The sequence below is a fragment of the Brachyhypopomus gauderio genome, chromosome 10, assembly GCF_052324685.1.
Source record: "Brachyhypopomus gauderio isolate BG-103 chromosome 10, BGAUD_0.2, whole genome shotgun sequence".
Classification (NCBI taxonomy): Eukaryota; Metazoa; Chordata; class Actinopteri; order Gymnotiformes; family Hypopomidae; genus Brachyhypopomus; species Brachyhypopomus gauderio.
In genome coordinates, this window is record NC_135220.1 from 4391656 (window position 1) to 4411157 (window position 19502).

At 43.4% G+C, this 19502-nt stretch overlaps 2 protein-coding genes across 4 annotated transcripts in view; one reads left to right on the forward strand and one right to left on the reverse strand.

Moving 5' to 3' along the window:
* Positions 1–5696, forward strand: part of hdac7a (histone deacetylase 7a) — a 65292-nt gene extending 59596 nt beyond the window's left edge. Inside the window, 4 exon segments of the mRNA XM_077018889.1 lie at positions 385–518; positions 1435–1516; positions 1677–1815; positions 2117–5696. Coding sequence (XP_076875004.1) covers positions 385–518; positions 1435–1516; positions 1677–1815; positions 2117–2159 — 398 coding nt within the window. The 3' untranslated portion in view covers positions 2160–5696.
* Positions 5697–6577: 881 nt separating this feature from the next.
* On the reverse strand, positions 6578–13892 carry twist3. 3 transcript variants are annotated; one of them, XM_077018888.1, is made up of 3 exons: positions 13738–13885; positions 12641–13627; positions 6578–7386 (listed from the first exon to the last, which is right to left on the reverse strand). In XM_077018888.1, exon 2 carries the CDS (start codon positions 13535–13537, stop codon positions 12914–12916), a length of 624 nt encoding a protein of 207 aa, XP_076875003.1. In that variant the 5' UTR covers positions 13538–13627; positions 13738–13885; the 3' UTR covers positions 6578–7386; positions 12641–12913. The 3 variants fall into 3 exon arrangements, with proteins under 3 accessions (XP_076875003.1, XP_076875002.1, XP_076875000.1); XM_077018885.1 differs by having other exon boundaries at positions 6579–7386; positions 12641–13633; positions 13738–13892; XM_077018887.1 differs by having other exon boundaries at positions 12641–13882.
* Positions 13893–19502: the final 5610 nt, after the last annotated feature.

Here is a 19502-nt window from a genome sequence, read left to right on the forward strand (position 1 = left end):
GGTGTGCGTGTAGTGTGCGGTGTGTGTGTGTAGTGTGCGGTGTGTGCGGTATGTGTAGTGTGCGGTGCGTGTAGTGTGTGGTGCGTGTAGTGTGCGGTGTGCGTGTAGTGTGCGGTGTGTGTAGTGTGCGGTGTGTGTGGTGTGCGGTGTGTGTAGTGTGCGGTGTGTGTAGTGTGCGGTGTGTGTAGTGTGCGGTGTGCGTGTAGTGTGCGGTGTGTGTAGTGTGCGGTGTGTGTGTGTAGTGTGCGGTGTGTGTGTAGTGTGCGGTGTGTGTAGTGTGCGGTGTGTGTGTAGTGTGTGGTGTGTGTAGTGTGCGGTGTGTGTGTAGTGTGCGGTGTGTGTGTAGTGTGCGGTGTCTAATCTTTCTGCTTGTCCTGTGTTCAGGTTTTGGCTTCCTCACCCAGCAGCTCATGACGCTGGCAGGAGGTCGTGTGATTTTGTCCCTGGAGGGGGGTCATGACCTTACATCTATCTGTGACGCGTCAGAGGCCTGTGTCAGCGCTCTGCTGGGACTGGAGGTCCGGGTTCATATTACACATACAACCTGCTATAGGTCTGTTATAAGACCTGCTAAAGGTCTGTTATAAGACCTGCTATAGGTCTGTTATAAGGCCTGTATGACATGGTTATAACTATGGATGCACCGATTCACATTTTTCACTTCCGATACCAATTCAGATATCTGAGGCTTAGTATAAGCCGATACCGATCTGATAGAGTAAAACAGTGCTGAATCGACTTAAAACATTTTTTTTTATTAAACACAGACATACTGAATTACAAGTTTATTGAAAACTCTGCACCAGTACAGCACACTTAAACACACATAAAAACATGTAAACTTGGATTTGTTCAGTCAGTGCAATTATGACTATAACATCGAATGTAAAATAAATAATATGCTACGCGTAAAGTATAAACCTAGCTTAAGTGGAATACCACCAGCGCGAGTTCGAGTACGAGTGATTCACCTCTCCTCTGTGTGCTTCTGTTTCACTCGCCTGTTAACTGTCCAAGTTTACTTCTATTCAGGTCGGAGTGGATATTTAAGGTTGAACTTGTCTAAGTTCATTTTTTTGTCTAAGTTCATGAATTTGTCTAAGTAGATCTGTCTTTATGGATTGGTCACATTTTTTCCAATATCGGGACCGATACAGATATTAATATCGGATCGGTGCATCCCTAGTTATAACACACCACCAAGCAATAAATCAAGGAACAAATTTATGATGCTTCTCAGATTTCATTTGCATCTATTTTTCCTTTTACTGATACAGAGTCCCTTTTGTATCCTTCTACATTTCTGTCATTCATATTCATATTCATATTAAAGGCTTTTTGGCAGGTACTGTAAAACAGCTTTTGTAAAACTTTGGGAATACTCATTTGTACTCTCTGTGTCTCTCTGTGTGTCTCTCTGTGTCTCTATGACAGGATCCTTTCCCTGAGGACATTCTCCTGCAGAAGCCCAATGCTAATGGAGTTCTGTCCCTACAGAGAGTCCTACAGATACAGAGTATGTCTCTCTCTCTCTCTCTCTCTCTCTCTCTCTCTCTCTCTTTCTCTCTCTCTCCCTCCCTCCTGCCTTTCATGCCTGCATCTTTTTATCTTCATAATATAAAAAAAAACGGTAAAATAATGATAAAGTGACCAGTTATGTCCATTAACTGGTCCAGGTCAGTACTGGCCATGTGTGAAGCCCTTGATGGGTACAGTGGGCTTGTCATTCCTGGGAGCACAGAAGGGTGACTGTGAGGAGACAGCAGCTGTCAGGGCCCTGGCCTCCCTCTCTGTAGGAGTTCTCACCAGCAAGAGGTACACGCCCACAGACACGCCCACAGACACGCCCCCACCACCTCTATCACTTTACACTTCATTAATATTTAAATTAGCATGCTCACAGTTCCAAACTAGGAGTTAACCTTAGTCAGTTGGACTAAATTGAGATTCATCACTGAAAGTCTTTTTCAGTCTAGATTTAGAACTGATTCTGGTCTGGGTGTCTGTCCTTAAAGATTAAAGAGTAAAGATTACTTTTAGATCAATAATGAATAAGCTGATCTTATTCAGTCTGGCCTGTAAATTTGAGTGATTATGTTTTTGATTATGTCTTCAGCCTCCCTGATGAACCTATGGAACATGACCAGGACTCTATGTAGGCTGCGTCTGCCTTTCCTCAAAGTACTTGTCCAATCACAGTGAAGTTCCATGTCACATGACTGCGAGTGAGCTCAACCTCTCTCGCTGCCTTAAAGACCAGCAGTGCCTTTGTTGTGAGGGGCTGTGGGGATGTCACTTCCTGTTTACTTCTATGCTACTTCCCCCAGGCTCCGTATTGCCCGTGTCAGTATAGCAGTGTGGCTAAACTAATGGACAGTAGCCCCGCCTCCACTGGGCCTGTGGGTTCTGGAACTTTCTCTCCCAACGTGTACACTGACATAGCAGCAGGTGAAGGAAGAATCCTGTTCTGCTGCCTAAAGATGTTTTTAACTTTCACTGAAATCGAACCGTGACGGACCCGTTCCAGGCCCGATCAGTGCGTGTTCCTTCCTCGCTCTCGGAGGAAACCGACCAGCGCTTTTCTGTTGGGAAGCAGGATTTGAGGAGGGCAGAGGACCATTGTGCTTCACCTCAGTGCGCTCCCTCTCATTCCACTATCACTGCAAGAAAACCCCCAGGGGAGTGTTTGCACCTGGCCACCACAAAGTGGGTCCTGTCTTAATGATGTCACTTCCTCCACATTAACCACTAAAGAAAGAAAACAGAAGGATGATCTGGATGATTTATTCTTTACTTTTTTTTTTTGCACTGTGCATTCCATAATGTGAACTGTGATATTTTTTTCCCAAACCTCGGGGAAAAGAAAAATCTAAGTTATTTTACGTAACATTAGATAATAGTTTGAAGATGAAACAGAGGAAACATGGGCAGGCTCAGCTGCATTCTGGGACTTTCCTAGACGCACAACCCTCGCATGAGCCTGTGTGGGGTGTGTGTGAGGCCTTATGGTGCTCAAGATCAGAAGGGCGAGCCTGGTTTACCACACACACACACACACACACACACACACACACACACACACACACACACACACACACACACACACACACACAGCTTCAGTACACATATGCAAAAACACAGTCTCGCTCTATTCTTATGACCACTGTAAAGGTGTTATCACTGACGAAGGCAGCGCTTCTCCTCGTCCACCACTAGATCGGGTCGCACATCCGAACCAGTCATCTCCTCCTCACCCTCAGCGTTTATTACTTCTCTATAGCCTCGGTCTCCAATCCACAATGTCTTTGCATTTGACCATAACCTTCATAAAGATCTTTGTACTTTGTTGCCTTTCCACAAGAGATTCAAATACGTGATGAATAATAACGTAATCCTAGAACCCTATCTTCTCTTACTGTTTTCCTGCAGCCAGAGGCTTTACTGGCCACTTGGGGAACGTATGCTGAGATGTCTGCTTATGCTTCCCTGTGGTCCTCCATACGCCACTCTAGTGTGCAGTTGTCCACAGTCATGTCAGCCAATCAGCATCAACCACTAGAGTCATGTCATACCAGTGACCAGGAACTGGCACCAGTGCACGGTTGCCCTGTACTCTGTACATGCTCATGCATACTACTGCGTCTGTCATATCCCCCCTGTGTGTGATGTACTCCTGCAGACTGTATACCCCATACTCACTGTCCTGCCCAATTTATACTCCATACTCACCATACTGCATGTTCCATACTGCATACTGACATTCTTCTTGATGCGTTTCTTCTTCGAAAGCTACATTATTGGCCAGCCTGTAAATGGGCGTGGCTTAACTCCACCCTGTTCTCATTTTGGTCTGTTGTCGCCTCAAATTTGTAACGTCCAGGTGAGGCATTGGGACAAACAACACACACCACCGTCACACACACACCACTACCCTCAAGCACACACCACTACCCTCACACACACACACAACTACGCTCACACAGGCTGAGCTCAGAGCCATGTGATGACAGTCTTCTGTATCGAAATCGTCATTCGGGGTGTCCGATGTGTTCCCGTAGCAGCCAAAACACGCAAGTGCTCATGGTGACCCTCTAAACTAGATGTCACCCCGTTGATCTGCCTCTGTGCAACCCCTGTGCCTCTGTCTGCTGCATCTATCTCAGTGTTCTGCTTCAGAGGTTACTGTGTCCACAACAGTAAACATAAGCCTAAGCAAACAGGACACATTGCAGTTATTTGGCATTTCCGACATGTGGAACTTATTCCGATATATGGAACCTATTCCGATATATGGAACCTATTCCGATAAATGGAACCTATTCCGATATGGGGATCGTATTGAAGGGACAGGAGCTGTCATTGTTCTGGTATCTTCCTGGTTCCCTCTTCTCCGAAGTGTGGTTTGTTTTGTGTGGAGGGGACGTGTAGGCCTTGTCGCCTTGTCGCCTTGTAGCCTTGTAGCCTTGTTGCCTTGTACCAAACCACTGTGGATAACTGTGTGCATTTGATCTATATAATGTCTCCATGAGTGCGTTGTGTGCTGTGGCATTGTGGTGTCGTTACTGTGACGAATCTGGGACGGCTTTATCCCAGAGGAACCGGCAGACAGTGTCGTAACAGACAGGACGAAGGGACCAGCCCCCTCGTTAACGAAGGCAAATGTAACGACTCTGCTAACTCCGATTGTTAACGAAGGCAGATAGAATGACTGTTTCTTAAGAAAGTCAGATGAGGTGCATCTGTTCTGAATGAAGACAGACGCATCGGTCCTGATCATTAATCAAGACAAACATAATCGCTCGGATTGTTAATGAAGACAGACGTAATCACTCTCACTGCACAGCCGTCGCGCTGGATGTGTATCTGTGTGTAGTTCACGTAGCCTTTGGCCTGCCCGTGGGAACAGTGCTGTTATATAACAGAATATATGCTGTTACTTTAAACGCTTTGGCCCTTGTTTGTGGTCTATAATTGTACGTTTTGTTTCTTTCGCATTCAGGACCTCATAGACAATGAATATTACATCAAAAGGAATTATCCAACTATTTTTGTAAAACATAAATTAATAAGGCCAAAACAAACATGCATAATAAATAAATAATCTTTTTTTTTTTTGTTTAGCACCACTGAACCCTCTAACCTGATAGTTTGAACAGTAACTTCACATTCCTGCCCCATAGAGGGCGCTGATATTCCTCTTACACATTAATGTGTGTGGTATATTTTTTACGATAGCTTTGTGCATTTGTACTGTTGTGGTATACCTCCTGATGGGTTTGTAGTCTTGCTTATGCTCTTGATAACACGAGAATAAGGTTGGGGTTAAGGGGTGGGGGTGTGGTTCGAAGATGGGGGGTTGTTTTGTGCTTTCTATGCCTGTAATGGACTAGAAACTCATAGGCCACTGAGCCATTCATGTCTTAATCTTCTATATTTTTGTATTTTCTTAAAATTACGCCTTTCAAATCCAATGTAAATAGCTATCCAAGACCAAAAGACTTCACCTACATGCCTTGAATAAATCACTCTCCACTAACTGGATCTCATTAACAAAAGAATGAACTTTTTCTTCAAACCTCCGTGTACTTAACTATTATTTTGTTTATTTCTCATTCGCCTTTTATTCCGATGTATGTATAGAAAAGAATGTCTATTTTGTACTGTCTCTCTCCTCCGAATTAAAAAGAAAGCATTTGGTTTGCCTGAAATTAGTTTTTTTTTTATGTCTCGTGTTTGACATACAAAGCTGAAATGAACATTTAACCTTTGTGTGAATTTGGGGATTTTTCAGGGTTCCAGGGTGAATATGGATTATGTGCATTCGCCACTAAACATGAGCCAAAGACTGAAATAGTGAAGAGTGGAGGAGAGCATTAGGGTTGGGGTTAGGATTAGGGTTAGAGTTGGGTTTGGAGTTAGGATTAGGGTTAGACTTGGGGTTATGGTTGAGGTTGGGATTGGGGTTAGGGCTGGGGTTGGGTTTATGGTTAGGGTTGGGATTATGGTTGAGGTTGGGATTGGGGTTAAGGGCTGGGGTTGGGTTTATGGTTGGGATTGAGGTTAGGGTTAGTGCTTGGGTTGGGGTTATGGTTGGGGTTGGTGTTGGGATAGGGGTTGGGGTTGGGATTGAGGTTAGGGTTAGTGCTTGGGTTGGGGTTATGATTGGGGCTGGGGCTGGGGTTGGGGTTGGGTTTATGGTTGGGGTTGGAATAGGGGTTAGGGTTATGGTTAGGGCTGGGGTTGGGATAGGGGTTAGGGTTATGGTTAGCATGTGTTCATCTGCATGCAATGATGAAGCTGAAAAAGTCCTTCAGCAGATCAAACTGAAGTCCTGAAGAGAACCTTTGAGTTTTTCATCATACAGTAAATCTGATTTTCATTCTCCAGACATTATTTAAACCAGACATGAATTCGTTTCAGCTCCTAACCAACGGAAGGGGAAAAACAAGTTTATATGCAAATAAACTCTGACATAGCTGACACCTCAACTTAAGTAATTAGGTCTGGGTCTTAACAAGATGTCATTACACCTCATTAACACAGAAGACAAACACTTTCATATTCAACTACAATTTATAATTATAATGTTCATAAATAGTAAAAGTGATAAAATAATAGTTCATAGTAAATCATTTATAAATCGTAAAAAATGTTGAACTAAGCATTTTTTTCTTCTAATACGTCAAATATTTTATTTTCTTAAACTTACAAAATATATCATTTTGATTATCCAAAAAAATATGCACTTCAAAATGTATGGCACAATACTTAATGATTTCATTTGTTATACAGTTAGACTGACAAGCACAATGTTTACATTTTAACAACTCGTGATATGCTAAGGCATTTTATCCAGCATCCTGCAGATGCTGATCTCAAAGCTTGGTTCTCTATAAACAATCATCTCACATCAGAGTCCTCGGGAACAGCACATCAGTTTGGAACTTTACAAAGCTCATGTCAAAAGTCTTTCAAACTGAGGGAACGTTGAGACAGGTGGCAGTGAGGACCCACAAACCCCCACTCTGCCTGAAGGTCTCCTGAGAGTAAGCCATGAGTCTGGTGGACTGATGATCTGGAGGTCTGGGAGTCTGACTTTCTTGGTTCTGGAGGTCTGGGAGTCTGGAGGTCTGGGTTCTGGAGGTCCGGGAAGTCTGGAGGTCTGGGGGTCTGGGTTCTGCAGGTCCGGGAAGTCTGGAGTCTGGGGGTCTGGGTTCTGGAGGTCCGGGAATTCTGGAGGTCTGGGGGTCTGCCAACAGGGCACAAGATCTCCAGCTGCACCCTTCTGTAGTTGAGGATGAGATCACAAGGGTCTTTTTGAGTCTTTGTGGGGTCAGTCTGCTCATTTCGGGCCTGGTAGAGGAGATGGGCTAAGACAGGATCCTTCTGCACAAACAGGGAGACAGAAAGATGGCAGAACACTGAACAACTCAAAACATGTGGCACCATCTTTCACGGTTACGAGTTTTCTTTCATGTCTTATCTAACAGGTTTTTTTCCTCAGCGTGTGTACAGGGTTATACGTCTCTGACACATCTACTTTTCATCTGTGATTTATCTATTTTGTTTGTACTATTTTAGCCTAGACACCCAAACAGTTTAAGTTGTGTAGAGCTATTTTTACACACAACTTGTGTTTTAAAAAAAAGCCTTTTTGAAAAGAAAATCAATTCTAAAAATATATAACCCTTTGAAATAAAATATTAAAAATACATCTTAGACAGTAAGAACACAATAACACCACAAAACAGATGGAATAAGTGGAATTCCATTATGTGTGTGTGTGTGTGTGTGTGTGAGTGTGAGTGAGACGGCGAGAGAGAGAACATGAATAAACACATACAAACAGTCAGCATGTGCAGTGAGGTGAGGTTGGTAAGCTGAATGTTTCGTAGTCACGCATGGGAGGGATTAGTGATGGTGAAGGCAACCATGGGAGTGGTACACGCACTTTGTCTTTTTTTCCTGCCATGATGAGTAAGGTTTCCACCCCCCCTCTAAGCCCCGGGGGTAAGTACGCCCCAGGTGCACCGCTGGACGAGGGACCCCGGGTGTCCCCTCCCCGGAGAGCAAGCCCCTCGTCACTGTTGACACTGCTCCAAAGACTCCTGACTCATGTGTAAATCATCACCCAAAATAAATCTGGCAGCCCCGGCAACATAATGACTGCACACTCCAAATATGCAAGCACATATGAAACAAATTAATTTGGCCTTTTAGGATTAAGCTCCAAGGACCAAAACAAATTAGTCTTTAATTTTTAAATTATTGTAATGACCCTTGGGAAGAGAACCTTCTCGTTGTACTGTACTCTTGAGTATAATGACGGTAAAGTTTAATGGAACTTAACTCAACCGAGCAAACTTCATATTAAACAAACAAAACAATACAAATGGTGTTTCCTCTTCAGGTGAGCGTATGTGGACGTGGGGAAGAGTACACAATGTCCAACTCTCAGGACACACCTGAACTAATTAAGACATCATTAATTCTTCTTTAATGCTTCATTAGTGCTTTATTTATTATTCATTAGTTCTTTATTATTGCTTAATTGGTGCATTATTATTAATTAGTTCTTGTGTCAAGCTGATGTTTTTCTATAAATATAAATTGTATAATTTAAAAACAATAATTGAACTGCATAGATGTGAAAGAAATTAATTTGGTAACCGTGAGATTTTTTATGCATTAATGAGTGTAATGTTATGTGTAAGCCATATTAAGTTCTACTTTAAAATGCAGTCAGACACAAAATAGATACTTTTTTACTGGATTTTTCAGTATAAATATCAAATGCTAAAAAATAAAATAAAAAAAAAACTATCTAACCCACTTTGTGGTACCTTGTGATTTACACACACACACTCACACAATTCACAGAAGCACATTTTGAGTAGAATATATTTTTTAAAGGTTTCTCTTATCCATTCCTCTGTGCTCTCTCTCTCTCTCATTCTCTCTCCTCTCCCTCTCTCTCTCTCTTTATCTCCCTTGTTCACTCTTCTCTCCCTCCCTCTTTCTCTCTTTGTCTCTCTCCCTCTCTCATTTTCTCCTCTCTCCCTCTCTCTCTTGTTCTCTCTCCTCTTCCTCTCTTTTTCTCTTCTCTCCCTCTCTTCCTCTCTCTCTCCCTCTCCCCCATCCCCTCTTTCCTCTCCTTCCCTCTCAGACACACATATACACCTTCTAAACACCCCACAACTGTTTCTAATCATGAGGTTCCTGGCTGTCTGGGCCCAGCAGGCTTTAACTGCACCGCACTGGAAACGTGGGTCTGAGAGGAGGGGTGTGAGGGGTGGGAGTGGGGCAGAGGTGTGGGAGGTGGAGAGCAGAGGTGTGGAGGCGCACATGGGGTGGGGGTGCAGGGTTGGGGGTGGGTGCAGGGTGGCTGGGGGCAGGGTGGGTGTTGTTGCCCTCATGGAGCAGAAAACAGAGGCGTTTCTCCCTTTTCTTCTCCTGTTCACTTTTTTACCCACTACACTCCTCATCTGCTTCTGTGTGGTGGATGCTAGATGTAGACATGCTCCATCCCTCCACAGACAACCAACAGGGAGTAAATGGTCAAATTTATTTCTGCATTTCTCTTGCACAAGTTTGGAAGTTTGCACATACATTGATTAACTGTACGGATCTCTTCGCATGTCTTTTCTGCACCGTTGTTTTATAGGACCCAGATCATTCGAGGCATCAGTTCTTTGCGATGCCGGTTCTGCTGTAGGAATCATCCTGTCACTGATGCATGACAGGCTCCAAAATACAGCAGACGCATGACACACTCCTAAACATGTGAGAATCTCAGGCCAGAAAACACCAGCCGTCACCCAGAACACATTTTTCACTTCAGTCATTTTTGCAGATGGCGGTCAATCATTCTTTTAGTTTTCATTTTAACTGTTTTCAGATAAAACGCATAAAAACCTATTGAAAATCGTAAATCTATTAAGTCTTAAAAACCTATTAAAATCAGCTGAATTAAATGCAAAGTAAAAAAATTGTTAATTAATAAATAACAACCCGGTGGGTTCAAAAAGTATAACCATCAATGAAAACAAAAAAATTAATGAAGCTTCACACAGCAAAACTGCAACACCCCCTACATCACTGGGTAGCTTTGTGGTGTGTGTGTGTGTGTGTGTGTGTGTGTGTGTGTGTGTGTGTGTGGGTGTGGGTGTGTGTGTGTGCAACCTCTGCCTCACTAGACGTTTGTTGTAGGTATCCTGAACCCGACTACACACACTTCACACACCTCCAGTACTCAGCCATGAGAGTTCTGCAAATGGTGGATGTGTTTATATTTATTTTATGTAATGCACGTTATCTACATGTTGGTGCATATGGGTGCTCGCATGTGTGTATCTTAAATTATATAATTTTTCAAATACAGTTGCCTACATTGAGTTACAAAAATAGGAAAAAAATTAATTTATATTACTTTTATAAATGGCAAGGCTCAGAGTGCATATACATTAAGGACAGAGATCAGTCGTGTAATTATACGTCCAGAAAAACCCAGGGCAACAGTTAACCAGCTCTCTGTATTATCATATATAAAAGCAGCTCTCTCTGTTATAATATGTAAAAGCAGCTTTTTCTATTATCATATATAAAAGCAGCTCTCTCTATTATCATATATAAAAGCAACTCTCCCTGTTATAATATGTAGAAGCAGCTCTCTCTGTTAGGGTTAATAAGAGTTGGTGAAACCTCAATTCATCTCTGCGGTTGACACACCTTCACTTTTGTCTTGTGAAGGTGTGTCATGAGGCATTATTACTGGCCTATGTGGAATTAGGCATCTTGAGCTGGATACGAGTGCATAAGATTTTCAGCTTTCTGGGCATTCAGCAAATAATGTTATGATTCTTACGTTCTGCTGATCGAGAGTTAATATAAACCTTCACTCATCCAAACTGTTGTTGTGTGTTTTAAAATGAACAAAGTGCAGAATAGTATGTATGATAATATTTTAGTTATATGAATCATATCAGTTATATGAGGAAAGTTATATGAATCATAGATTACATTTTCCGGAATAATTCATTTTAATAAATTAAACATTTTAAAAGAAACATTTTAATACAATTTAATAAATTACAACTTTAAAATTTATTTCTATTAAATTTATTTTAATTAATAAATAAAATTAATAACAATTCTAATTAAACTAATTTATAACTAGAACTGTTAGTGTTGTACCTATTGATTTAAATATGTTATTATTAAATTATTAAACATTTTAACAGTGGTATTTCTTGTCTGGTCTTGGTTGTGATGACAGTGTGTATATTACAGCAAATTGCTCAAACAAATTGCAGTTCTGGTTCTGAAAGTAAGTGTGTATCCAGCACAAATGCTCTATTATGTTAGAATGTAAACTGCATCCTCATTGAGCGCCGAATTTTTGTTATTTTGTCAAATATTTTACCGAAGTTATAAAAGTCACTTTCCTTAACATTGAGGGAATGTTTTAATGGAGCTAATATATATCCTTTGGGTTCGACATAAATGGGTTCGTTTTTGTCAGTGGGATTGTAGATCTCAGTAGGTCTCAGAAAACTTCCCATGTTGCACTGTAGCACCTGCTATTCAAACTCAGCATTCAGCAGACACGATCACACCTATCACACACAGACACAATCACACCTATCACACACAGACACAGTCACGCCTATCACACACAGACACAGTCACACCTATGACACACAGACACAGTCACACCTATGACACACAGACACAGTCACACCTATCACACACAGACACGATCACATCTATAACACACAGACACGATCACACCTATCACACACAGACACAGTCACACCTATTACACACAGACACGATCACACCTATCACACACAGACACGATCACACCTATCACACAGACACAGTCACACCTATCACACACAGACACGATCACACCTATCACACACAGAATCAATCACACCTATCACACACAGACAAAGTCACACTTATCACACACAGACACGATCACACCTATCACACACAGACACGATCACACCTATCACACACAGACACGGTCACACCTATCACACACAGACACAATCATACCTATCACACACAGACACGATCACACCTATCACACACAGACACAGTCACACCTATCACACACAGACACGTTCACACCTATCACACACAAACACGGTCACACCTATTACACACAGACACGATCACACCTATCACACACAGACACGATCACACGTATCACACACAAACACGGTCACACCTATAACACACAGACATGGTCACACCTATCACACACAGACACACAGACACAATCACATCTATCACACACAGACACGATCACACCTATCACACACAGACACAATCACACCTATCACACACAGACACAGTCACACCTATCACACACAGATACGATCACACCTATCACACACAGACACACAGACACGATCACACCAATCACACACAGACACAATGCTGCCAGAATCTCCATATACAGTTTCTTCCCTGAATATCTTCCCATGGTTATTCATCACTAGGCCAAATTATATATCTAGTTCTGCATATTTCTTTCAGTACAAATTTGAACAGTGCAACTATGCATCTCTCTCTCACACATACACACCAAATAATAATTTTTAATAAACCATCTTCTCAATTGACGTACCTGTAGGGGTCTGTTGTGAGAGAGCTGTAGGTCTGGCGGAGGAATAGGGCACCATGGAGGTGGAGCAGAGGAACAGTGTGTGGGTCAGAAGGAACCTGACTGGATAGATGACATGGCTACTGGGCCGATCAAAACGAGACAGAGCGGTCAGAGAGCGGGCGGAGCGGAACCAAAGAGTCAGTCTATAACTAGGGCACAGGACTGAGTGGATACTATTAACTAAGAGCTGGATGTGAGTCTTGTTACAGGCCTCCAGAGGGTGGAGGTGACTGCTTAGTGAGTGGCAGACATGGACCAGGCGCCCTCCATCCTCCAGACGGAGAAGGCGTAGCTGAGCCTCTCGTGGGCCAGGTAGTTGCAGCTGGCCAGCTTGGCGTCCATCTCGTCGCTCTGCAGGACCTGGTAGAGGAAGTCGATGTAGCGGGACGCCAGCTTGAGGATCTGGATCTTGCTGAGCTTGTCTGAGGGCAGCGTGGGGATGATCTTCCTCAGCGAGGCGAAGGCGTCGTTCAGGGACTGCGTGCGCTGCCTCTCCCGCACGTTGGCGATGACCCTTTGAGAGTGGAGGTCCTCGAACGGCTGCCCGGGCAAGGGGGACACCGCGCTCGCCACCGGCACCAGGGATGAGCACGACGATGATGTCGATGAAGAGGGCGAGCTCTTCTTGGGACGCTTGGGGCCAGAGGGGGCCAGGGTGGAGGTTGCTTCAGGGGAAGTTTTGTCCTCATGGGGCAGATGCCTGCTGCCCTCTTTCTTGGGGCTGGTTACTCGTTTTCGCCCCGCGGAGCCATGAGGGGCAATAACGACGGGGCACTTGTTGGGGCTCCGTTCTGCCTCCTCGTGGCTGGGTAACGCTCGGCCCTCTGGGAAGTCTCTGTAAGTCTGCTCTTCTCTCATAGCAGTTGGTTTTTTGTTCCTGACTGCTGCTGTCTTCTCCTCGTTCTCCTTCTACACCCACGTCTTGACTTCTTGGTCTTTCGTCACCTCCTATGACTTAAACACAGACTTGTCAGTTACCTTTAGTGTTAGGTGGTTTAAAAAGGCCGACCTTCATAGCCAGACCCGTGAAAAAGAAGGTACAATAAAATGTACAATACCTTCCTGTAATCAAGAATTAAACAGACCCATAGGCAGCAGTTCGGAATGCATATACACACTCTCTCTCTCTCTCTCTTTCTCTCTCTCTCTCTCTCTCTCTCAGTATATCCTTTGGCCTATGGAGGTTTTTGCAGCCTGAAGTCACCATCTGGTTACCAGCACTTTTATAAAGGCCAGCAGTGGGATCCATACAAGTCCCACCCCTCTGAGCAGTGATTGGATAAAGTTAAGGCTCCGGAACCCTCCCAATTTGACAGAAACAGGAAGACCGAATCTCCTGTGATTGGTGGATGGAAACAACATGGGTGTGATAAAGGGCAAGGGCAAATCAATTAGCCAATCGTCTAGAGCGCCGTTGTAGGTTTTCCTGACATTATCTGTTGTTTATTGAATCCAGATCCCCACTAAACAAGACTGCTTCCCTCCCTCCATGACTAGCACAGCGTAGAGTTCTGCTGTGACTCGTTTCAAACGCGCGTGTGTTTTTCTGTGGTGTGGTGGGAGGCCACTTCTCTTTGGCCAGGTCAGGCAGACGAAACAGAAACATGGTGCAAATCCTAGTGATGAACTTTCAGGGTTGTGACGCGCATTTATATGTGTGTGACTCCTTCCCCGTTATTGTCTGTAACTAAAGGATTTCTGAGCACTTCATTAATAATGAATCTGTGTGTGTGCCATCACGTCAACGCAGAACCTCACCTGAGGACCTTACCGTTATGATATGTGAGTGCGCAGATGCTCATCTCAGGACTCAGGAACCTCTGTGATTTCATGTCAGAACATCAGAGCTGTCCCAACATTACAGTAATATCACATCAAAACGTTACAGTGATGACAAACCAGGATCTCACTGTGTCCTATATAACCTCACAATCACGCTGCATCAGGACAGCAACATTGTATAATTTGGCAACATTAATGGAAAACAATAAAGCAACTCCTCCCAGCTTCCCCAGTTTGTCCAGTCTGTCCAGGTCTTGTATCGTGGTGTTTGTTTGCAGGAGTGGGGCTAGGCCTGCTTACACTGGCAAAGGATTAGTCTGGAGGAGTCTAAACATTTCCACTGGGGAAGACATCCGAATGGTGCCTTAGAAACACGCACTCCTGTGGACTTCGAGACAGACAGAATGCATGCAAACAATTTTTTGGTCATGTAACTATCACATTCAGGAATACACAACAACAGAGACAGAGACAGACGCAGAGACAAAGACAGATGCCGATAGAGAGACAGAGACGAAGACGGAGACAGAGGTGGAGACAGATGGGGGGGGGGGGTATGAAAAGAAACAGCTGAAGTTGAGTCTCATCCTCACACTTCTCTGCCCTCGCGTGCCAAACTGCCGTCCTCTCAGTAATGCGGAGGAATTCCTGACAGAAGAAACAAAAGCCCAGCTCCAGAAGAGAGAGAGAGAGAGAGAGAGAGAGAGAGAGGAGAGGGAGAGAGAGAGGGAGAGAGAGAGAGGGAGAGAGGAAAAAGGCACAGGCCAATCAGATCCAGATGGAGTGGATGGGGCCGGGCTTTGATCTCTGTGCAGTGCTTGATTGATGCTGCACATTTGATTTCCTTGTCAAGGCCGTGACATAATGTTTCACTAACGGCCAAACCTGACTCTGCCCCACCAACTCCCCAACTGTGTCTCTCTGTCTCTCTCTCTCTTTCCCCTTCTTTCACTGTCTGTCTCTCTCCCTCTCTCACTCTGTCTCAGTCAAATACAGTCCTCAGTCAATCCCTCTCTCCCATTTAGCGTATTGAGAGAAAAATTAACCAGGATGACAAAACTACAAGCATCCAAATGACACTAGATAAAAGTTAAGTAAGGTATCAACAGGATAAACTATTATAGAAATGACCAATCAATTTATTATTCAAAGTGTATTTACTTAGCCTTTTTACAGATATTACCACAAAGCAGCTTTACAGATACCTGGATTAAAGCCCCCATTAAAACACATCAAATGGGAGGAGGGAACCTTGAGAGGGAACCTCAGGAGGGAACCTCAGGAGGGAACCTTGAGAGGGAACCTCAGGAGGGAAACTCGGGAGGGAAACTCGGGAGGGAAACTCGGGAGTAACCCTGATTCAGCCATCTTCTTCTGGACAGCACCGGCCACAAGTGCATAAGCAGCATTAACAGAATAAAATGCCTCAAGAACTATTACTACAGCTGACTTGAAAGTTTACATTTTAAGACAGAGATTTATGGTACTTGTCAGATTATTCAAGCTTAGTATTAACTTGTACACATATAATAACACTTTAACAACTTTTAAACTTATAATAACAAATGTATAACAATTTTACTTTTTTCCACTTTAACAAACTTATATTTTAGAAACTTATAACTATGTTTTCAACTTATAACACAACAGCCAACAAATGAAATCAACAAATAATCAAACTGGCGAAACAAGTGTGGCATTTGGTATAAATGAACTTGCACATTAAAATAATTCCAGTGTTATTTCATCAATGTCACATCACCCTGTAAAAGCTTCTCTCTGTAAGCCTTTACAAAGCCCCCAAAAGTCATAAAAACCCAATTATAAACTGTTGGGTAAAAACTCAGTCTCACACAAGCATTTGAACACCAGCACTGGGCCTGTTCTTTGAAGGCAGAACAAAGGCGGCCAGCTGCTTCAGTCCTTCTGCGCTGGTCTTCAGTTCTTCTGCGCTGGTCTTCAGTTCTTCTGCGCTGGTCTTCAGTTCTTCTGCGCTGGTCTTCAGTTCTTCTGCGCTGGTCTTCAGTTCTTCTGCGCTGGTCTTCAGTCCTTCTGCGCTGGTCTTCAGTTCTTCTGCGCTGGTCTTCAGTCCTTCTGCGCTGGTCTTCAGTTCTTCTGCGCTGGTCTTCAGTTCTTCTGCGCTGGTCTTCAGTTCTTCTGCGCTGGTCTTCAGTTCTTCTGCGCTGGTCTTCAGTCCTTCTGCGCTGGTCTTCAGTTCTTCTGCGCTGGTCTTCAGTTCTTCTGCGCTGGTCTTCAGTTCTTCTGCGCTGGTCTTCAGCCCTTCTGTGCTGGTCTTCAGTGTTTCAGTTCATTTCAAACAAAATGTGAAAAAAATTAAAAGGTAATATAAAGTCTTAAAGAACCTTTTGGACAACATATGGACATGAAAGTGGACCAGATTTATCCTCGTAATGCTGACACACTACATTCTTATCTCTGTTTTGTTTTCCTCTCTTCTCACTTCTATCTCCCATTATCTCCATCTTGTCTCCCTCTCATCTCACTGTTATCTCCAATTGACTACATTGTGTCTCCCTCTCTTCTCACTCTAATCTCCCATGATCTCCATCTTGCCTCCCTTTCGTCTCAATCTTATCTACCATTGTCTCCATCTTGTCTCCCTCTCCTCTCACTCTCATCTCAGTCTCATTCCCTGAGGTTGACCCCCTTCCCCCCATCTCTGGGTCACCTCAACACATCTGGGAGCCATTTCCTCCAAAGAGGCGGCACTTCCTGTGGCCAGTCACTGTAGAGACAAGGAGAGAGAGAAAGAGACGGAGAGAGAAAGAGAGAGAGAGAGAGAGGGAGAGAGAGAGAGAGAGAGAGAGAGAGGGCTCTTCCACTGTGCTAGTGAAGGGTCACTTTAGGTCACACCAGGACCGAACATAAGGTCACTGCCATGCAGTTCCAGGTCAAGTCAAATCTGGGCATGACCTGAAATGGTTAAAGAGGGTTAACTAAGCAAACCCAGACGTGAGAAGCTGGCTAGATCTCCCAGACTCACACATAACCTGTTTGTTTACTTTTTAAAATGTATTTACTTCACATTGAAATACCAGAAACACTCTCTTGTGCTCTCTGAATGTTTACAAGCAGCATTTGTATATAATTCCAGCACATTTACAGTTAACTAAGGTCAGTAGGGTAGTCAGCAATACCTAATGTTGAGGTGTTTACCTACGCAGCTATGTCTATTCGACTGTTAGAATGTTTCTTCAGAAATCAATAAAGTTTAAATAAATCAACCCATTGGTGACAGTGACCAGTCACTACCTCCTACATACAGACAATATTTTGGAAATTCAGTCTTTCTTCCTAAAATTCATTCAACATGGAGCAGAAAGGCATGTGGGCCAGTGTAGTGTAGTGGTCACCGTGTGTTTTAAACACTCGGGGCCTAGTTTCATGTTTGCGGAATTTCCTTAAATTCGTTTTGAAGCTGCATTTCCAAAAGCCCTTTTAATGTTGAAACCATCTGGTTTTCACTCAGTTCAAGATGCGAACTTTTCATTCATGTCTTCTGTACACGCTTTTGAACAAAAATAGCTGCAAGTCTGCAGGAGGCGTTGGACCGGGCCCTTACATCAAGCTGTCCTCATCTCCCACTGCTGCTCTGGATCTGTGACATTTAAATTAAGCAAAGGTTACTTGAAACTTGCATCAGTGTGCACAGAACCCTACGTTTGCGAGAGTTTAGAATCGTACACACATGTGAACACACCCCTTCCACACACACACACACACACACACACGCACACACACACACACACACACACACACACACACACACACACACACAAAGGCACCTTAGAACAGTAATGTTATATATTCCTAAAATAGAAATAGTCTACCTTTCTTGTGAGTTAAATAATATGTTTAAGTGGATTATTAAACTTAACCCTTACTAATGTCATTACTGTAAAAAATATTTTAAGTGCTTTTTTAAAAGGAGCCTTTCCAGTGTCCTTTAACTCAATAAGGTCCAGATCATAGAACCTTTCTGATTAGACTCAGCTTCATAGATGCTTAAAAACCACAAAAAAGAGACAAAAAGAAAATACAAGAAAAGAGAACTATATAGCTAGGCCTCCCCCGCGTCTGAAAGGGTCCTGCTTGCAGCCGTCGTGGGTTGTACATTAGAGGAAAGCCGTGTTAGAGGTCCCCTCGCGACGACTAGCCAGAACAATAAGCTGTTTTAATGGGTTTCCCACTTCAAAGCGCAGCCTGCAGCTGAGCGCGCGCGCTACACTACCTGCAGAGCGCGCGCTCTCTTTAACGAGGGCTGGAGAGAGTAAACGCCCTTTCATTTCTGACACACCACTTAAACGTTCAACTCAACGGGGATTAGTGCATTGCTTATTATAACATACAGGCACACACATACACAGTTTATTACGCAACTGCTGGTTCGTTCACTGCGTTAATTACAGTCCATGATATGGCAGGAATGTGCATGCTTTCGTTCTGTGATCTACATTTCAGGTTCTTCGTCTCAAGATCCGGTTAATCGGGTTAATACTAGATACTTGCTGTCAGTAATAGAAGGAATAACACAAAAAAAACTCAAGAAAATAAATTGCAACTAGGTACCTAGCTTTGTACTAATTATGAAGACTGCAACGACTTCCACCAGTATTACAGTATTAATGTTGGTAGCTTGTTAGTAAACTGCTGTAGAAATTTGATCAGTTTGTCACAGAGGAAACTTTGAATTTTGTTTTTCCTTCTTCAACCACTTTTTACACAACTTAATTCTCTTGTGTGTGTGTGTGTGTGTGTGTGTGTGTGTGTGTGTGTGTGTGTGTGTGTGTGTGTGTGTGTGTTGGGGGGATTTTTGTTTTGTTTTGTGGTGATATATATATATATAGTTTTTTTTGGGGGGATGGGGTGCATCTTTGCAGCTTCTCATGTGAAACCCAGCTCATCACCATGGTTTCAGAAAGCCCCACCAGACCTGTTCTGTGTGGGATTTCTTGTAGTCCTGACCAGCCTTTAATAGGACATAGTCTCTGTGGTGGTGGAGGTCTCTGTGATGGTGAAG

Excerpts from the sequence above, each read along its gene's own strand:
- twist3 (XM_077018888.1), bottom strand. The coding sequence starts at position 13,537 with ATGAGAGAAGAGCAGACTTACAGAGACTTCCCAGAGGGCCGAGCGTTA.